We start from the raw sequence: 19,113 nt of genomic DNA on the forward strand, positions 1-19,113 counted from the left end.
CTCCACTCCTCCCAGTCCTCTCTTTCCCCTTCCCCATCTGCCCCCCCAATCCCCCCAGAAAAGCTCAGGCCTCCCGGGATATCAACTGGACAGGGCATAACAAGATGCAATAAGACAAGACACAAACCTTTATATCAAGGCTGGATGAGGCGACCCAGGAGGAAAAGGGTCCCAAGTCCATGGAAACATGGTCCCAAGTCAAACAAGGTCAGCATGTATGCAGAGGTCCCGCCGTTGCCACTCCAGTCTCCGTGAGTCCTCATGCTGCTCTCTTCTTTTTAAGCCTCAGACACAATATCCCTGTCACTCAGTTCCCCTGCCTGGGTTGTGTGGGCAGCTATGAGGAACAGGTGTACTGTATACTGCTCGGGACAGCTGTGAAAGCAGTAGGCCAAGCCAGAAGTGGGCTCTGCCGCTAGCCACTTGTCGCAGGATTAAAGCTCATCAAGGACAAATCCCTCAAAGCCAACTGGAAATATGTCCCAGAATAGGAAGCAAAACACCAGGTGTTCTGTCTCAATTAAATATCCCCTAGAATCTCATGTGCTGAAGGCTTGGTCCCCTGCCTGTGGCACTATTGGGAAGTGACGGAAGGAACCTTTCAGAGACAGGGCCTAGTGAAATGAAGTCAGGTCACTGGGCATGTACCATTGGGAAGGGAGGCTAGGTCTTCAGCACACTCACACGTATACTGCCTCCTGGCTGCTATGAAATAAGGAGCTACTGTGTTTACCTCACCATGGTATTCTGCCTCACTTCAAGCCCCAGAGCAAGACAGCTGGCTCATCCCAGGCTGAAGCCTGAAAGTCTGAGACAAATACTCTGTCTCTTCCTTAGCAAGTTATTTAGTGCAGATATTCTGCCAGAGCAGTGGAAAGCTGATTGACACATCAGGTATCAGAATATAGTGTTACTATGGAGTACTATGCAAAGGATTCACGATGGTCAAGCCAGGGCTTCACATCAGAGTCCCATGGAGAGCTCACAGTGACCAAGCCAGTTGTACCACGGATGGACTCCAGCACACGCCTGCTTTTCTATTGCTTCTTTCTGTGCATAGTCGTCTATGCGGGGCATGGAACCCAAGGCCTTGTGCATACCAGGAAAGCACTCTGCCTCTTAGATGCTCCATCCACAGCCCTTCTGTTGTTGTTTGCTTGTTTTCTTGTGTGTACATGGGGTTTGGTTTCTTGTTTTGTTCTGTTTGGTTTTTCAGACAAGGTCTTGTTACGTAGCTCAGGTTGACCTGGAATTCAGTGTAACCCACACTAGGCAGATCTCTGTGAGTTTCAGGTCAGCCTTGTCTACAGAATGAGTACTAAGACACCCAGGGCTACAACCAAAAGAAAAACAAAAAGAAGAGGAGGAAGAGGAAGAGGAGGAAGAGGAGGAGGAGGAGGAGGAGGAGAAGAAGAAGAAGAAGTAGAAATAGTAGTAGTAGTAGTAGTAGCAGCAGTAGTAGTAGTAGTCTGGAATATAGCTTAGTGCTAGAGGATTTACATAGCACGTGTGAGGCCCTAGCTTCAATCCCCAAAACTGCAAAACAAATTATGCTCAGGGAAATGAGCTAGTCACAAGGCCACACACCATATGACTTCCATTTACAGGAAATGTCCGCAACAGGAAAATCCATAAAGACAGCAGGTTAGAGGTTGCCAGGGGCTGAAAAGAGGGGCAAGCTTGTGAGGACTAGATGAAAGTGACAGTTGCATAACATTGTAAATTGTCCTAAATGTCACATGTGGATTTTACATCAGTTTATTTTTTTAAAAAAGTTCCGAGGTGTCCGTAAATCTGGCAAACACCAGAAACAAACTGTCAGTCTGTGAGAAGGATGCACCAGCTCCAGGCTACAGGGAAGCATTGCTGACCAGGCCAGGCGCCCCACTGAGTGGCATCTTAATATGGGCCGGCTGGGGAGCTTCTCTCTGGAGGCACTAGGCTCTGCAAATATGTGTTTTTCCCCCCTGAGGTTTGTTAGGGGAATGGTTACTCATGGAGTTTCCAACCACAGGCTGAGCTTGGAATAGTTTTGTATTCTCATTGTTTGAAAAAGACTTGCGCCTCACAAAACTAAAATAGTATGGGAAAATGTGGTCTGGTTTCTGGTTTCAACAGAATCTAGTTAGGCACTTTGGCTCTAGAAATCATTCTCTTCCCACTCTTGGCAAATGCTGCCCCAAGTTGCTCCTCTGGCCAAGCCCAGTGCTAGGTTTCCAAAACAGGACTAATGGGGAGACGGAAATGTACGAGGGAGCCATGCCGTAGTGTGTGGCCTCAAGCGACCCCAGAACTTGCTTCTTACTCCATGCAGGTACCTCTTGTGACAGGAAGGAAAAGGAGGATCCAAAGAGATGGCTCAGCAGTTGAAGTAAATAAACAAATACATAAATCTTTTATTAAAAATAAAACAAGTCGAAGAACCTTATAATACAGCAAATCCACTCAAAACATATGACGCTGACTTGGTACCAAAAGACTTGTGAGACTAGAAATAGGAAAGAGCAAGATCAATGTGCCAATGATGGGTGCTGGACTTTTTCTTTCTCTTTTATTATTTTGATTATGCTATATTTTATTAAGATTATGGGTGTTTTTGCCTGCATGTCTGTGTACTACATTTGTGTGGTGCCTGTGTAGGTCAGAAGAAGGAGTCAGATCTCCTGGGGCTGGAATTATAGTTGTAAGCCTACATATGGATGCTGGGAATCAGACCCCAGTTCTCTGCTAAAGCAGCTGGTACTCTTAACCACTGAGCCATCTCACAGTCCCTTCCAAACCCACCTATCCCCACTTGATTTCCCTTTTGGTTAATTTTGAGACAAAGTTTTATGTAGCTCAGGCTGACTTTGACTTCTCTATTGTAGCCAAGGCTAGCCTTAAACTCCTGATCACCACACTCCTGCCTCTACCTCCTGAGGGCTGGGTTTGTAGGTATGTGCCAGCATGCCCAGCTCAGGTGGCAAGCCCTTCAAGAACTGGAACTTAATGTAAGTAATGTGGTCCTTGAGGGCTCTTAGAAGAGATTAATGTATTTCTTATTCTTTCAGGAAGGCCCATAAGAGGAGACTGTTATTGGCAAGCCTGGCACCTCCCCAGAATATTTCTTGCTTCCTGGCTCACTAAACATTTTGTTCTATTGCATATTCATCTACTATGAGACCCTCACCAAGGCTGAATACATACTGGTACCATGTTCTTTGACCTCCAAAGCCATAACCTAAATAAGCAACCAAAAGCATGCCTCTAACAGGAATCACCTTAAATTCTTAACAAAAAGGAAATACAGCCATAAGCAAACAATGTATCCACATGAAGAATTGGTTGTCCAATGTATCCACATGAAGAACAATGTATCCACATGAAGAATTGGTTGTCCAATGTATCCACATGAAGAACAATGTATCCACATGAAGAATTGGTTGTCCAATGTATCCACATGAAGAACAATGTATCCACGTGAAGAACCTATTGCTTGTCACTCAAAACTACTGGTCCACACAATAGATCAGTGAATCTCTTACATGTGTTGTTCAACATGTGTAAGACACATGCTACAGTGTCTGCCTCTACTGAGAGAGAATCCCCACCCCCGGGAGTCCAGTCCTCTCCCTAAACTCCTGTTTTCTTCTTTTAAGCTTAGTTGCTTGAGGAACAATTAAGATTGCCTTCAATAAAATGTACCCATTTTGGTAACTGACTGTGGCTCAGTTGGTGGAATGTCTAGCAAGCATAAAGTCTTGGCTTCAAAAGCAGGTGCAGTAGTATACAAAAAAGGACCCACTTTAAAGCACAGTTCAGTAAGTAGAACAAATATTTACACCTACCATATCAACCAAGACTGAGAGCATTTCTCATGGAATCTCCAAAAAGTTCTTTCTTGTCCCTTTGACACATGTCCTCTCTGCAGAGCACAAAGCTACCTTCTCAAATGAGGTTTGTTTTTGTAGGAGTTTTGTAGAAATGGTAGAGAATGGTTCTGTCACTCAACAGTATGCTTATGGGGTCCTGTCACATGGAGATGTATCCGCTAGCCTGTGATAAACAACGGTGGTACCTTGACGAACGTATTCCTTTATCTGTGCTATGGTCTGAATATGAAATGGCTCTGGTAGAAACAGGTATTGAGTGCGTGGTCCAAGCTGCTGGAGTTATTTTGAATGTAAGCTGAGAGAGTGATGCCTAACTGGAGGATCTAGGCCTAATGAACGAGTTCTTGAGGAGCGGGTTGTATCATGTCCCATCCCTTCCTGTATTCCCCTTTTCCTGTTCCCTGGAAGCTCTAGCCCACCATTCTCTCCCTGCCATGTGTGTGAACATGCATTTCTTACTTCTTGGGCCATATTCGCCTTTCCACGAAACTGTTCTCCAAAGTGGTACGACCATTTTATCCTACTGCCAAAAATACATGAGCATTCCGGTTGTTTGCCGTTCTCATCAAAGCTTGATGGTTCTCAAACCTTCTCGTCTTGGCTGTTGATATGGGTCTGAAAACAGCACCTTGGGATTCTACTTTCCTATAGACTTTCCATATCCTTCTAGACAGAAACCTCTAATAACTAGTGTGAATGAAGGCATCCAACAGAGAAAAGGAGTGTGCTTACTCTGGACTGCTTCATGTTTTCAATCAACAAGCAATAATTAGACACCTACCATCTCTTAGATTCTGACAGAGACGTGGTCGATGATCTCTCTAATGACTCAGTGTGGAGCAAGAAGGATATGAAGGACTCTAGAAAGTGAGTTCTGGAATTTAAATATGATCCTGTGGACAACAGGGAGCTAGGAGGATGGTACCACCAGAGGAGGGTGTGGAAGTGTCTGTACTTATCTGTCTGTGAGAAGCACTTCCAGCATGTCCCCAGGAAAACTGTTTCTGCTTCATTCAGTCCTGCCTCACATTTCCCCTGCTCGGAGCCACTTCTTCTCTCGGTCTTTTTGTTCCCCCTAGCCAAGGAGACAGATCGCTATCCCTGCCTGTTTCTTGGGAACATGGTGTTCCCATTGCTTGAAACTTATCATCAGAGAAATAGTCTCCGTGCCGCTGGAGTGTGTTTTAAATGAAAGCACTAGGGGATGTGTGTCTATTATTAGTAAATGATGTCACCACAGCGCTTGCCAAACTGTCACAAGCAGTTTGGATATCTTTCAGGGTTCTGTAGCGGAGACAGCTCCATTCTGCAGCATGCAGGCCCTGAATACGGTCTGGGCTTTATGAGCGGCAGCTTTGGGTATGCATTGAAAATAATATTGGCTCTTGGAAGCAAACATTCTGTCCCCATGACTCAGTCAGTCTTCTCCTTTCTAAGGAGGAGAGATGGCAAGGTGCTGGCTGTTAGTCATTATATAAATGTCAACCTCTGTCCTTTGGAGGCTCCTTGAGCAGGAAGTCATATCCTATTTATCATGATGTGCCCTATGCCCCCTTGATGCTATTTGTTCTTAGTTTTGCTTTTTTATTTATTTACTGGCTCTCCATTAAGGCATGTAGGTTTCTCAAATACAAAAAACATGTGGTAATTCTACCTCCATACATCCCTTGTGTGTATGAAGGTTCACTATTGATTGTTTGGTGGAACAGAGCATTTCCCACTTTTTTAAAAAGATGGAAAATAGAATGTTCTGGTTAGCTTTCCCAGTCAACTTGTCATAACCTAGAGTCATCTTGAAAGGGAGCCTCAATTGAAGAAATCCCTTTAATGGATTGGCCCATGAGCATATCTGTAAGGGTTTGTCTTGATTGTTAACTGACTGTAGGAGGGCACACTGTAGGGAGCACTGTCCCTAGGCAGATGGTTCTGGGCTGAATAAGAAATCTAGCTAAACAGAAGCCAGTCATGATACTTCCAGAGGACCCCACTATACCACTCCTGGGCATATATCCAGAGGATTCCCCAGCATGTAATAAGGACACATGCTCCACTATGTTCATAGTAGCCCTATTTGTAATAGCCAAAAGCTAGAAAGAACCCAGATGTCCCTCAACAGAGGAATGGATACAAAAAATGTGGTATATATACACAACGGAGTACTATTCGGCCATTAGAAACAATGAATTCATGAAATTCTTAGACAAATGGATGGAACTGGAGAACATCATCCTAAGTGAGGTAACCTGGTCTCAAAAGATCAATCATGGTATGCACTCACTAATAAGTGGATATTAGCCTAGAAAATTGGAATACCCAAGACATAATCCACACATCTAATGATGTCCAAGAAGAAGGAAGGAGTGGCCCCTGGTCCTGGAAAAGCTCAGTGCAGCAGGGTCGGGGAATACCAGGACAGGGAAGCGGGAAGGGGTGGATTGGGGAACAGGGGGAGGGAAGACGGCTTTATGGGACTTTCGGGGAGGGGGGATCCAGGAAAAGGAAAATCACTTGAAATGTAAATAAAGAATATGTCGAATTAAAAAAAACAAAAAACAAAAAAAACAAAAAACAAAACAAAACCAGAAGCCAGTCACCAAGCCAGCAAGCAGCATCCTTCCACAGTCCCTGCTGTACTTGTGCTATGAGTCCCTAGGTGAAAGGTAACTTGTATGGCTTAGCAAGCAGCCTTCCTTCAAGTTCCTGCCTTGAGCTTATCTTGACTTTTCTGAATGTATACCATGACCCAGAACTGTGAATTGAATAAATCCCTTCTTCCCCTTTTGTTATTTTTGGTCTACGTATTTTTTATCACAGTGACGTAAGGAAAATAAGAACACAAAACACTATTACTAGTATTTGAGAATCATCTGCTTAAATATTCTGTAACATGTACCATATATAAAGATCATTACATATATCACCATAACTTCAAGCAGGGGCAGAAAAACAGATTGTTTGTGCAGACTCATTTACTGAAGAACTGAAAAAGACACTCTCCCCGCCTCCTTGGGCTAGCTGAGATCTGAGCCACTGGAGAAAATATTTTGTGACAAGTTTTTCTAGGCTTTGGAGACAAGTGTGTTCATTTTCCGCGGGGCTGGGGATGGTTCCCTATTCATACTAAGCCCTCATCCCACCATGTAGCCACACGCACAGCCCCTGCTTTGGTACACTGACTGTTGGTGGCAGTAGCTGGGAGGGTGGTGGCACACACTTGTCATGCCAGCACTTGGGAGGCTGAGGGAAGAGGAATGCCACAAATTCAAGGTGAGTTTGAGGCTAGTCTGCACTGTATGAGACTGTTTCCATATACATACATACACATATATGCACAAAGTTTGAAAAATAAAAATAGTGAAACATCTATAATGTCACAGTTCCATTGGCTCCAACACCCTTTTAGGAAGATGGCTTTTCCAAGGAATTTTTGTTTTGTTTTGTTTTGTTTTGCTAAATGAGTTTAAAATATAAAGCTATTTTTGAAGACTTAGACTCAATATGTAGCCCTGGAACTCAATATGTGGATCAGGTGGCCGAGAACTCACTGAGATCCACCTGCCTCTGTCTCCTAAGTTCTGAGACTAAAGGCTTAAACCACAATGCCCACCTTGAGCTTAAAATAATATGTCTAGAAAAATTACTAATAAATTCACAGCCAAAAACATAAGAATATATGAGTATTATTTTTTTAAAAAAACTATTTCATATTTGACTCAGGAGTTTTTTTGTTTGTTTGTTTGTTTGTTTTTAATGAACAAATTAAGGGGAAAAAAACAACCTACCACTTGTTTCTAGTTTTCTAGCCTTTCCCCACAGTCGAACAGCAGGGAAATCTGATCAAAAGACTATCCAGAGTTGCAGCTGTGACTGAAGCCACTTGGAGCGCATACTGTTTAGCTCTCCTTAGGCAGCTGCCCTGTGACCACCCTACCTTCCCATCCCAGCAACATCGGCCCCGGACTCACCATGAAGCAGCAGGATCAGCATCCCTTGGCCTTCCTTGCACTCGATGGCTTACAGCCACTCAGCTGTAGGATCCCTACCTGAGGGGAAAAAGGGCAGGTCAACAGGTCGTAGGCTACCCAAGAGGGGTCCCTTCGGAACTCTGCCCACACCTCCATACTTCTTCCGCTATGCTCAGCCATTTCCCCTTCGTTGCGTTCATTCCTCCCCCCAAGGATCCTGGTGTTGGGCTCACTCCAACTTCACCACGTCCATCCATTTGGAAACCCTTAATCAGGCTAAGGCCCATCAACAACCCAGGTATCACTCAGGACCCAGCAAGAAAACAGATGGTGGAAAGCCTCAGCAGAAAAACCCATAGTGGCTCATCTCCAAATATTGCTTACCATCCTGGGGGTCTGCCCATAGAAGCCCCAGCCTCTCCATCTCCTAAGAAATGGTGCAATAAGAAAGAGAGGCGGGAGCAGGGAGCACACAGGCGAAGTGCAAGGACTGTGCATGCGTGCAGGTTTGACCGCTTATTTTTCTTTCTTGAAAGACAGTGGCTGGAAAAGTCTCCGTATCAGATGAGGATTAGCAGAGATGAGCAAACATGTCTGCCTTTTGAATCGCCAAAGCCAATGACAGATTTTGCTGACACACCAATCAGTTTTATCCCCCAAGCCTTGGCCATCGGAGCCTTCCTGCCCTCTCCATCTGCCAGCCCCCACCCCCTTTTTTTTCTTTAAATCCTTCCCACATTCTGCCCAGTTCCCTGACCCCAGCCCTAGCCCCACCCATCAGCAATAAGCAGTGCGAAATCGGCTTCCCGCTACCAAATGGTATTATAGGTCTTTGCAGCAAGGACACATTACGTAATTTTAGAGGGCTCGAGCGGGGACCAGGCAGTTTAACATAACCGTGTTTTGTCCAAATTACGGACTGCTGATTTCATCTCTTTGGAAAGGCGGATGATCCCCAAACAGAAGGTGGCAGAGGCCCTTCCCAGCAGGCAAGAGGCTTTGGTGTTGAGGCTTGCAGCCATGCTTGGCCTAAGGCCATTAAGTCCCGTGTCCTGTTCAGAATCTGAGGTTTTACAATCCCATCAGGCGGAGATGTAAGCTCTTGCTGCTCTGTTTGGTTTGTGGATGCAGCAGAGGCAATAACTGTAGCGGTCGGTGCCTTGAAGCTGCTTAGGAATGCAGAGACTCAGGCACCCCGCCCCCAACCCAGACTCACTGCATTTTAACGGGTCTGAGAGATTCCTCTGCCTGGTAGGTTACAGAGACTGATTCCTGGACAGACCGCAGGGACGTGTTTCTCAGGCCCCTCAGCCACAGGTCACCTGTCCCATATGCTCCTGGTCCCAGCAGCTCCTCCAGGCCTGAGTGGGGGTGGAGGTTGGCTGCTGCTCCCTTGTGAGACAGCCGTGAAAACACACCAAATTCTGACTCTGCTGAGAGGAAATTTGACATTCCGGCTCTGTTTGTGAATTCAGCCACCAAAGCCACAATACCCTGAGGAATTACTGTTTTCTCACATTTGGACCTTGAAAGCCAAAATATGACTGAACTGGTCTAACCTCTGATACAAAGTGTCCTAGTTAGGGTTTCGTTGCTGTGAGCAGACACCATGGCCAAGACAACTCTTATAAAGGACAACATTGAATTGAGGCTGGATTACAGGTTCGGAGGTTCAGTCCAGTATCATCATGGTGGGAAGCACAGCAGCATCCAGGCAGGCGTGATGCAGGAGGAGCTGAGAGTTCTACATCTTGATTCGAAAGCAAAGCAACAGAAAGACTGTGTGCCACACTGGGTTTGGCTTGAGATCTCAAAGCCCACCCCCAGAGACAAACTTCGTTCAACAAACCACGCCTACTCCAACAAGGTCACACCTCCTGTAGTGCCACTCCCTATGGGCCAAGCATTCAAACATAGGAGTCTATGAGGGCCCCTATTCCTAATCAAACCACCACAGGAAGGAATTAAGGGGAGGGGATGAGTGGAAGTAACATAGGTGAAGGAAGTATCCCCCCTGCCACCGGGCGGTGGTGGTGCACGCCTGTAATCCCAGCACTTGGGAGGCAGAGGTAGGAGGATTTCTGAGTTCGAGGCCAGCCTGGTCTACAGAGTGAGTTCCAGCACAGCCAAGGCTACACAGAAAAACCCTGTCTCGAAAAACCAAAAAAAAAAAAAACAAAAACAAAAAGCAAAACCAAAAAAAAAAAAAAAAAAAAAGTACCCCCCCATCCCACATGAAGCCCTTATCCCTAGGTTAAGTGGGAGTGGTAGACGCAGTCTGTAGCCACCAGTGTTGCAAAGTTCCCCTTGGAGCAGGAAGGTAGAGCTGGCAGTGAGCTCCGAAGGCCAAACAGAAACCATGCAAGATTAGCTTAGAGAATGACCCGCTAGTAAACAAACTCTCCAGCCCTGGAACCACCCTGCTCCCCACACCACGTACACCCCCTCTCATAGACCTGCTAGAACTGCCTGGAGTCATAGGACAGAGTGTCTGAAGGTGATGATGAGACAGGTGGTCCATTAAGTTGTGAGTGGAATCCACACGTGACATAGCATGGCCAGGAAAGCCCGTATTATATACAAAGGAGCTCCAAAGCCCCTGCTCTGTAGCACAAAAGCCCCATCCTGGTACAGTGTTGGCCTTTGTGCTTCTAAACGTTTCCCTGCTCTTGCTTCTCCCCCTCGGAAGCATCTTTTTTTCCACTTACATTTTCATCCTTTTTAGTTATGCGTAGGTGGGTGTGTCCACGTATGGGAATGTGTGTGTGAGTGTGAGGAGACCAGAGGCATGTGGCCCCTGGAGCTGGGGTTACAGATGATTGTGAGATGCCTGGCATGGGTGCCCAGAACCCAACTCCAGTCCTCTTAACTGTTGAGTTGAATAAACCATGCCAGCTTCTGCTACTGTCTATGTGTCTGCATTAGCTTTCTTATCAACACAGAGCCTAGAAACCCTCGAAAGAACCAACCAAACCCTGACCCCCCCCCCACTGAGTCTACTTGTACCTTCACTTCAGACATCCCAGTGACGTCTCTGTGCCCTTTCCCTCCCCACTTCAGCAAACCAGAGGCTGAAAATATTGGCTATAAAAGTGGGTCCTGTTCCAGCCACAGCCCCTGTTGGCTTCATGGAGCCCATGGGTCAACAGCTCTAGCATTGTTCAGTGATAGAGGCTCACAGGTGAAGACCTGTGCCATCTGTGGAACTGTTTCTCCCCAGGGGAAAGGGAAAGGGACATTGAGGAAGAAGTAGTCCCTGTCCCCTGTTGATGGACTAGCCTGACTCCATTTTAAGATTAGACGCCATCTTCTTACAAGGTCAAAATAAGTTCATTCCTGTTTTCTGTAAAACTTAAATTTGACAGTATCTTGACCCATTTGCTAGAATTTGACACGTTCCATACCCTATATCCTGACCTCCACTCTGATAAGATGTTCTGCCAAATTTAAAAAAATTCCTACATAACCAAAAAAATCTCCTAACCCTTGGAAACCTCATCTTGCAGTCTTTTTTTTTTTTTTTTTTTTTTTTTTTTTTTTTTTTTAAGCTATAAACCATTGACTCCTGTGTTCATGGCTGCTGTCTCAAATCCTGCTTTAGGGAAACAGTCCTGTCTGACAGAAAATAAAGCTTGCCTAATTCATCTAAAAGGTTGGGGGTCGGTGCTCTTTTCTCTCATTCAATGGGATAAACATTATCTGGAGTGAGCCAGGCGGTGGTGGCACACGCCTGTAATCCCAGCAGTCTGGGAGGCAGAGGCACGTGGATTCCTGAGTTCGAGGCCAGCCTGGTGTACAGAGTGAGTTCCAGGACAGCCAGGGCTACACAGAGAAACCCTGTCTCGGAAAAAAAAAAAAAAAAAAAAAAAAAAAAAAACCAAATCCAAACTAACAAACAAACAAAAACATTATGTGTAGTGAACACACACACACACACACACACACACACACGAAAGTCACACAACACTTCATCTCAATTTTAAAAAAAACATAGAAGGGCCCCATCTGGTTTTACGTCATGATTCATTGGGCAGCAGGACAGAGGGAGAGAATGATGAGAGACGGCTCAGACCCAGTTCTCCTTCCCCCTTGCAGGTCTTCTAAAGGAGACTTCCTCAGAAGAGACAGGCTAAGTGTTTCTGTGGTATTTCTGCCCACTAGTTTTGAAGCAACCACACTTGAAGGGCAATATCAAACTCCCCCCTTTGCAGGGGTTTTCAGTGTGATGGCACCTTCCACAGCACAGTTAGGCATGCCCCATGGACCTCAGATGCCAACCACATGCAGACTGACTTGGGACAGTAGCTGCAAGTACACTGTAGCTGTCTTCAGACACACCAGAAGAGGGCATCAGATCCCATTACAGATGGTTGTGAGCCACCATGTGGTTGCTGGGATTTGAACTCAGGACCTCTGGAAGAGCAGCCAGTGCTCTTAACTGCCGAGCCATCTCTCCAGCCCCAGGAAAAAGTTTTTTAAAGAAAATTGAGAAGAATTCCAGAAAATTGGGAGAGGCTTACAAGAGTGGGGAAAATCTGTTTAATTCCTCTTTTCTAGAGTTTCTATAGGGCAACAGCAGAAACTGGAGAAAAGCTAAGGACATCTCTCCTGAGATTGATTAATTCTTTGGGCTATCCTGAGCTGTACTAAGGAAGGGCCCATGTGCTCTATGCCTGCTGCCCTGGCCCAATCAGGGAGTTGATCATAAGCTGTCTATATGCTGCCTAGTGTGGGTGGTTGAAGCCCCTCTCTATCCAGCTTTGACCTTGACTGTCTACTAGCTGTTAGTCACTTTGCCAGTGGTCTCATTTCATTCTGTTTCTGTGACAAATATCATGGCCAAAAATAACTTAAGGGAAGGAAGGATTTTCTTGGCTTAATACTTCCAAGTTCATCATTAAAAGATGTTGGGGCAGGAACTCAAACAGAAATTTGAAGCAGAAGCCTTAGAAAAATGTGGCTTGCTGACATGCTCACAGGCTCGTGATTAGCTAACTTTCTCAGCTCAGGACCACTTACCCAGAGAGTATTGCTGATATGGGAGAGCCTAGCCCACTATGGGCAGCACCATTCCTTGGGCAAGTGGCCCTGGTCTATATAGGAAAGTTAGCTAACTGTGAGCCTGTGAGCATGATCAACTTGAAGTTTTATTATGGCAGAGCATTAATTCTATCAGTTACCAAGATATAAATACAGTCTTTCTTAGTTGTGTCATGTTTAACTCCTTATCTATACAGTGCTCTGGGGTGGTCTCCCAGCTAGAAGCTTCTTATTAGGAGCCATCTTTACTAACAATTAAGGCTGTTCATTAGAAGCAAGAAAATTTGAAAGGATGACACTGTCTTTTGTGTGTTACTGCATGGTAGGGAAGCCAGAGGTCCTTGTTCTTCCTCTTACCAATCTAGTTTGGTTATCTTACAACAAGCTATCAGCCCTCCCATTCTTCCTCAGTATCTCAGACTGACATTTGAACCCTTAATCTTTCTTTTAATCCTAGCCTGTGTTCTCAATGCAACACATAGGAGCAAGTTACAGCCCTCACCACGGGTTCTTTTCTCTCAATACGTATAGAAAGGTATCTCCTATTAAGATAGGTTAGTTTGAACCTATTAAGGAAGTTCTTGGTTTCAGATGTTCAGGGAGTCTCCTTGGGTGCTTTTGGCTAGAGCTCAGATACTAAAGCCACATTCTTTTTCTCTTACCTCAAACCTCTACTTCACAGGCATACAGGTGTCCAATAGAAACTAGACCATTATGGAGGGCTAATGCATGTGTGCATGACACGTTTAGCCTGACAGCGATGAAATCAAGCAAGGTTTTGCTTGTTGAGAGTCAGAGACCTGGAGGGCAAGGAGTCTCAGTCACGGTTCATGCCTTTATTTCTGGATGCCTGATCTGTAGCATAAGATGCTCTCTGCCTCTTGTTCCCACAGAAGTAGATCCTGAGACGAGGACACAGATGGAATTATTTTGTTTGGGAGGTGATTGACAGAAGCTCTACATGGGACAGGGTGGGGGTGGGGTGGATAAAGCACTGTGATCAGGTTCCCAGGGTCACTGCCTCTTATCCTGCCCACTACCCCAATGGCTTCTCCCAGGGGAGATGAGGGACTATGTATTTGCTAGCCATCTTGAGCTAGGGGTCAACATATTGTAGACATTCTGCTTCTTGAAAACAGCTTCTGTTGGGCAGGAACTCAAGAGCCTGTAAACATTTACTGATCTGGCCTTAAATTCATCAGGTCCTACTGATAAAAGAAAAAATGCCCACCAGGCCTTTATTTTAAGTGGCCAGACTTTTGTCTCAGTTCAGGGGGTCAAGGAAAAAGGCAGCCATCTTGAGAGGAGGAAGGCAGCCATCTTAGATGTTTGTTGTCTTATTTTCTAGTCATGGCTCTTATCCCTATCTGTCTGACTTTCAGGGAATGTATCTAAGTCACACACACACACACACACACACACACACACATAGACAGATGGAGCATAGGATGTATTTTATTCAATGGTTTATTAGTTAGATTTATAACTTACAAATATTTAAAACATTCATACATTTGGACACATGGTATATGACCCTTCCTGTGTATGCTAACCCCAGATCCCACAAATAGTAGAGGCTAGCCTATGTTTGCTATCTAGGTGGAGGCGACTGATTGTTCACCTGAAGTGAAGCCTGTGTGAGAATGAGCAAAGGATCTAGAACAAAAGAACTGGGGTAAAGATTGGCCTTTATCCTGCCCTTTCCTCTCACTTTCTGGTCTCAGACAGACACCCTGAGGTTCTATGCCTCATAGTCTAACACAGACCCTAGATTCCTCATGCAAGGAAACTAAGGCCCAGAAACGGCAAGAGAACTGTTGCTCAAGATGCCAAGTGTTGACATAAAGTGACTCTCCCTTAAAGGAAGTAAGAAAATAGTTTATTCTGAGTCATATGGCCTGGGAACCTTGAATGGCATGGTCCACAGTGGAAGAGATGACATGAACTCAATAGTCAGAGAAGAATGTCAAGTTGTAAATCAATAAACTTTCGATTACATTGGTAGGAGCATTGTGTAGACCCACAACTGCAAAGCCACGACGCTGCTCCATAGGTATGTGTTATCTCCCAGAGTTCTTTGCTTTAGGGTAGGTGGAGGCCAAAGGTCTGCTAAGTTCTGTGATATACTGTTGAGAGCTTCTCTGATCATTACAAGAATGTTGGGCCAGGGACCTGTAAAGTGGCTCAGCTGTTACAAGTTCTGAGCCTGATAACCCGAGTTGGATTCCCCCCAGCCCCACATGGTGGACGGAGAGAACGGACTCCTGTGAGGTCGTTTTTGATTTCCACTCATGTGGGGCGGCATGCACACTACACACATAAATACAAACACTTTTTTTTGATTTGTAAAGAATTTAGGTCAGGGTTGGGAAGACAGCTTACTCAGGAAATCTGACTTGGATCCCCAGAAACCACATTTAAAAAAAAAAAAAAACCCATGGTAACAGAAACAGATCTCTGGAGCTCACTAGCCAGCCAGGCCAGCCTACTTAGCAAGCTTCAGACAAATCTCAAAATAAATCAAGTGGATGTATTCTGAGGAAGGGCGCCCAAGGTTGTCTTCTGGATTTCGCATGGTGGGCATGAGAACACATGCTCGCGTGCTCACGCACACATTAGGTCAGATATCAAAATTAAATGGTTATTAAGGGTTCTAAAATAAGGCAATTTTGACTCCCCTTCTTTCACAAAATTCCACCATCAAGTTGTTCTAATCTGACGAAGCTTCTTCAGAAAACTTCAGTTCACAATGCTGAAGCCGGAGCAAGGAATTGGTCACCTCGGTCATGGTTTTTTTTCTTTGTTTGTTTTGCTTTGCTTTTGTTGGGTTTTTGTTGTTGTTGTTGTTGTTTTCTCTCCTGAGACTCCAGTAAAAAGACAAAGAATCATCCTCACTGCCTGTGTGAGATCAGGATGAGGCAAGTCATCCATTCTTGTTTTTGTGAGGCACCCCTAAAACACCTTAGCTGAAACCATTCTTCTGTTGGAAACCCTAGCTCCTGGTGGGGCTGGGCCAATCGACCTGAATAGCTAACAGCCTTAGCTCTGTACTGAAGGAGGGGAGGAGACTTATTCTGCTGACTCTCAGAATGACGTCACCTCAAGGGCAGGCCTGGACAAAGTCCGGATGCAGGCTCCTACCGATTCCAGGCCCTGGGCACAAAGCGCGCCTTGGAGGTTGGAGAGGGGCAGCTGGCCGCGAGTCCCCAGTATGAACGTTTAAGTCCCTATTCCTTCCCACGTCTCTGGATTTCGAAAAACTAGTTCAGCTCGCTAGCCCGGGCTAGCAACCACTCGTGACGCACCATGGGACCTTTTCCCCATCAAGGTCACGTCCTTGCGAAACCTGGGCAGCCTCTGCCGGTACCCGATGCTGCAGCCCCGCCCGCTCCCAAGATCTGATGGGGCGGGGCATCCGAGCATGGACCCCGCCCTCCCAGGATTGCCCATCAGAGGGCGCTGAAGCTCCAGCGCTGGACCAGTGCCACTGCAGCCCGCTTTATCGTCCCCGCCGGGAGGCAGGCTCCAGCATGGCGGCGCGGAGGCGGCCGCCTGGCCCGGAAAGGCCCGGGGCATGCCGAAGCCGGAAATCTTAGTCACGCACCTGAAGCCTCTGGAAGGCTGGCTGCCCTGGCCAAAGGCCAGCCTGCCAAAGGTCCCTCTGGAGAGGGTCTTTCAGTGACCTATTCACCTAACTGACCCTGGAGTCGGGACAGTGGATAATAAGCCAGTTTGACACAGCACAGAAAGGGTTGGCCCAGGATTCTTTCTGCCACCCTTTTCAACAGAGTCGCTGCCCCAATACTCTAAAATGCACTTTCCTGGAGCAAATCAATGTCCCAGTGTCGAAGAGGCCTCTGAAACAATGGTTGATGGTGCTGACACATGCCAAGACGTGAAAGAGGTCCTGGAACAGGTTTCCTAAGCCACCAGCAGCACGGCCAGACAACAGTTGAAATCAGTAGTTATGGCCCTAAGGAGCCAGATGCTTTAAAATAAAATGTTAGGGGAAAGAAACAAATTGTTTACACCTATGATCAGAAGGTCTAGGGTAAGAGGAATGGGGCACAGTCCTAGGAGTGAAGGGTTAATCAGTTCATAGCAGACCAGCTGCTTTTTGGCTAGTCTGTTCTGAAAGCCGAAAGCGAGGTGACCTTCATGGATAGTCTTTGGCACACAGGAACATACTGCCGCGCAGCAGTTTTGTCTTTTTCTTTGTTGATTTAGCTGGAAGCTGTCAGTTAAAATAATCTCATCTGATCTCTTCCTCCATTCTCTGGCCTGTAACTTAATTTAGAGCCTTTCAGAATTCTCTTATCACAGGTATTCAGGGCAGGCAAAAGATCCTGGAACATCTGATTTCAGAAGACAAGGCATCAAAGATATTTGAGTCTGTGCCGCCACGCAACTGAGTCTCTGCTGATGACCTGTCAGAAGAACAAATGCTGGGAGAGGGTTAGGGCCCTCCCTGCTGCTCTCAGATCGGCACCTTTTGCCACTTAGAAAATTAGTGTTTGACAGACATACAGGAGTCTAGAGCTTGAAGCTGACCAGCAAAGAAAAGATACAAAGGCTTCCACTTTTCACCTGTCAAAGGAATGGATCTGGGGACAAAGAAGTCTGTCAGGCCTGAGATGGGATGGGATCTTCCACCACACAAAACCCCTGAGGCGCTTTTCTATTTGAAAAACTGGACGAGCTTTAAAACCTTATTTTCTTCACCCTGTACTTGAATTGAAAACTTTGTTAAGTTTGAGAGTCACCTTTCCTGCATACATGTGGCTACCATCCGTCTGGAAAGAAGCCTCTCCTTACAGCAAATGGGGGCTACCGCAGAAAACCACAACTCGATCAATAGATTCTAGGGAGCCCAGTCCCGATGTGTTATGATCATAAAAAGAGAAAGAGGTTTAGAGAATATGTTCTATGGTGGTGTGGGGGGAGGGGGTGCCCCAGAGGGCCCATGCCCAGGCATCCCTTCCCCGAGGGACCAGACACACACCGGCATAGTATAGAATAGAATTTATTCAGGGCACGGGATGGTAGTTAAGGGGGGGTAGTAGAGACAGAGAAAGGCAGACAGAGGGAGAGAGTAGAGAAGCAGAGGCTGGCCATGACCACGTGGAGAGAGGGGGAGGGGAGGGGAGCCCAAGAGGGGCAGAGAGAAACTGAGAGTGAGAGAAGTAAGAGCAAGAGATAAGAAGTAAGGGGAGGAGCTGGAGAGATGGCTCAGCAGTAAAGAGCACTGACTGCTCTTCTGAAGGTCCTGAGTTCAAATCCCATGGTGGCTCACAACCATCTGTAATGACATCTGACACCCTCTTCTGGTGTGTCTGAAAACAGCTACAGTGTACTTACATATGATAATAAATAAATCTTTAAAAAAGAAGAGGAGTGAGAGAGAGAGAGAGAGAGGAGGGGCTGAGAAGCCCTTTTTATAGTAGGCCAGGCCTACCTGGCTGATGCCAGGTCATTGTGGGGAGGAGCTTAGACAGAATGCTAACACAATGGATACACCTACATCACAGTTCCTGCATCTATGGCTCAGGGACCATCAAGGAAGAGAGGACAATAAGATGGTGATAGCCAGAATACCAGGAAGTCTTCTAGAAATGACTGCATAAACAAACCAGAACAATGGTAATATCCCGGACATGTTCACAGGGAAGGGGAAATCCACCCAGCCCCATCCCTAGGCAAAGAGTTATAGGCAACTAATGGCTTTGGAGAGGACAATTAGCCTCTCCCAGGGATGAGTACCCTTAATTGGTTATCTATGCAGAATGGGCAGCATTGAATATGTGTGTGTATGTGTGTGTGTGTGTGTATTTCACACTCACATACATGCACACACATATGTATGCACCAATAAATAAAATGCTATCTACTTGGGAGTATAAGAGGACATAGGAGGGAAGGGTTAGAGGGAGGAAAATGGTATGATTCTATTTCAATTATAAACATAGTTTGAAGTAAAATAAAAATATATTTTTATTTAATATATAATATAACATTATATCATTGGTGAGAGGACTGGCAATGCATATCTAAAAGCCTGCACATGAGAGGCTGAGGCAGAAGAACTGTATTTGAAGACACTCTGGATTATGTGTCACTCTCTCTGTCTCTCTGTCTCTCTCATACACACACACACAGAGATTCGTACGTGCCTGCACATTGTTATAAATATACATTATATATAAATGAGTTTGTTTCTTTATTATTTATTTATTTTA

At 45.7% G+C, this 19,113-nt stretch overlaps 1 protein-coding gene across 1 annotated transcript in view; it reads right to left on the reverse strand.

Annotated features, from left to right (window-relative positions):
• Nyx (nyctalopin) overlaps nt 1-16,453 on the reverse strand; it is a 30,050-nt gene extending 13,597 nt beyond the window's left edge. The window contains exon 1 of the mRNA XM_052171586.1: nt 16,183-16,453. Coding sequence (XP_052027546.1) covers nt 16,183-16,453 — 271 coding nt within the window. The remainder of the gene's footprint in view (nt 1-16,182) is intronic.
• Between the last annotated feature and the right edge of the window lie 2,660 nt (nt 16,454-19,113).

Source organism: Apodemus sylvaticus, chromosome X (genome assembly GCF_947179515.1).
Source record: "Apodemus sylvaticus chromosome X, mApoSyl1.1, whole genome shotgun sequence".
Lineage (NCBI taxonomy): Eukaryota > Metazoa > Chordata > Mammalia > Rodentia > Muridae > Apodemus > Apodemus sylvaticus.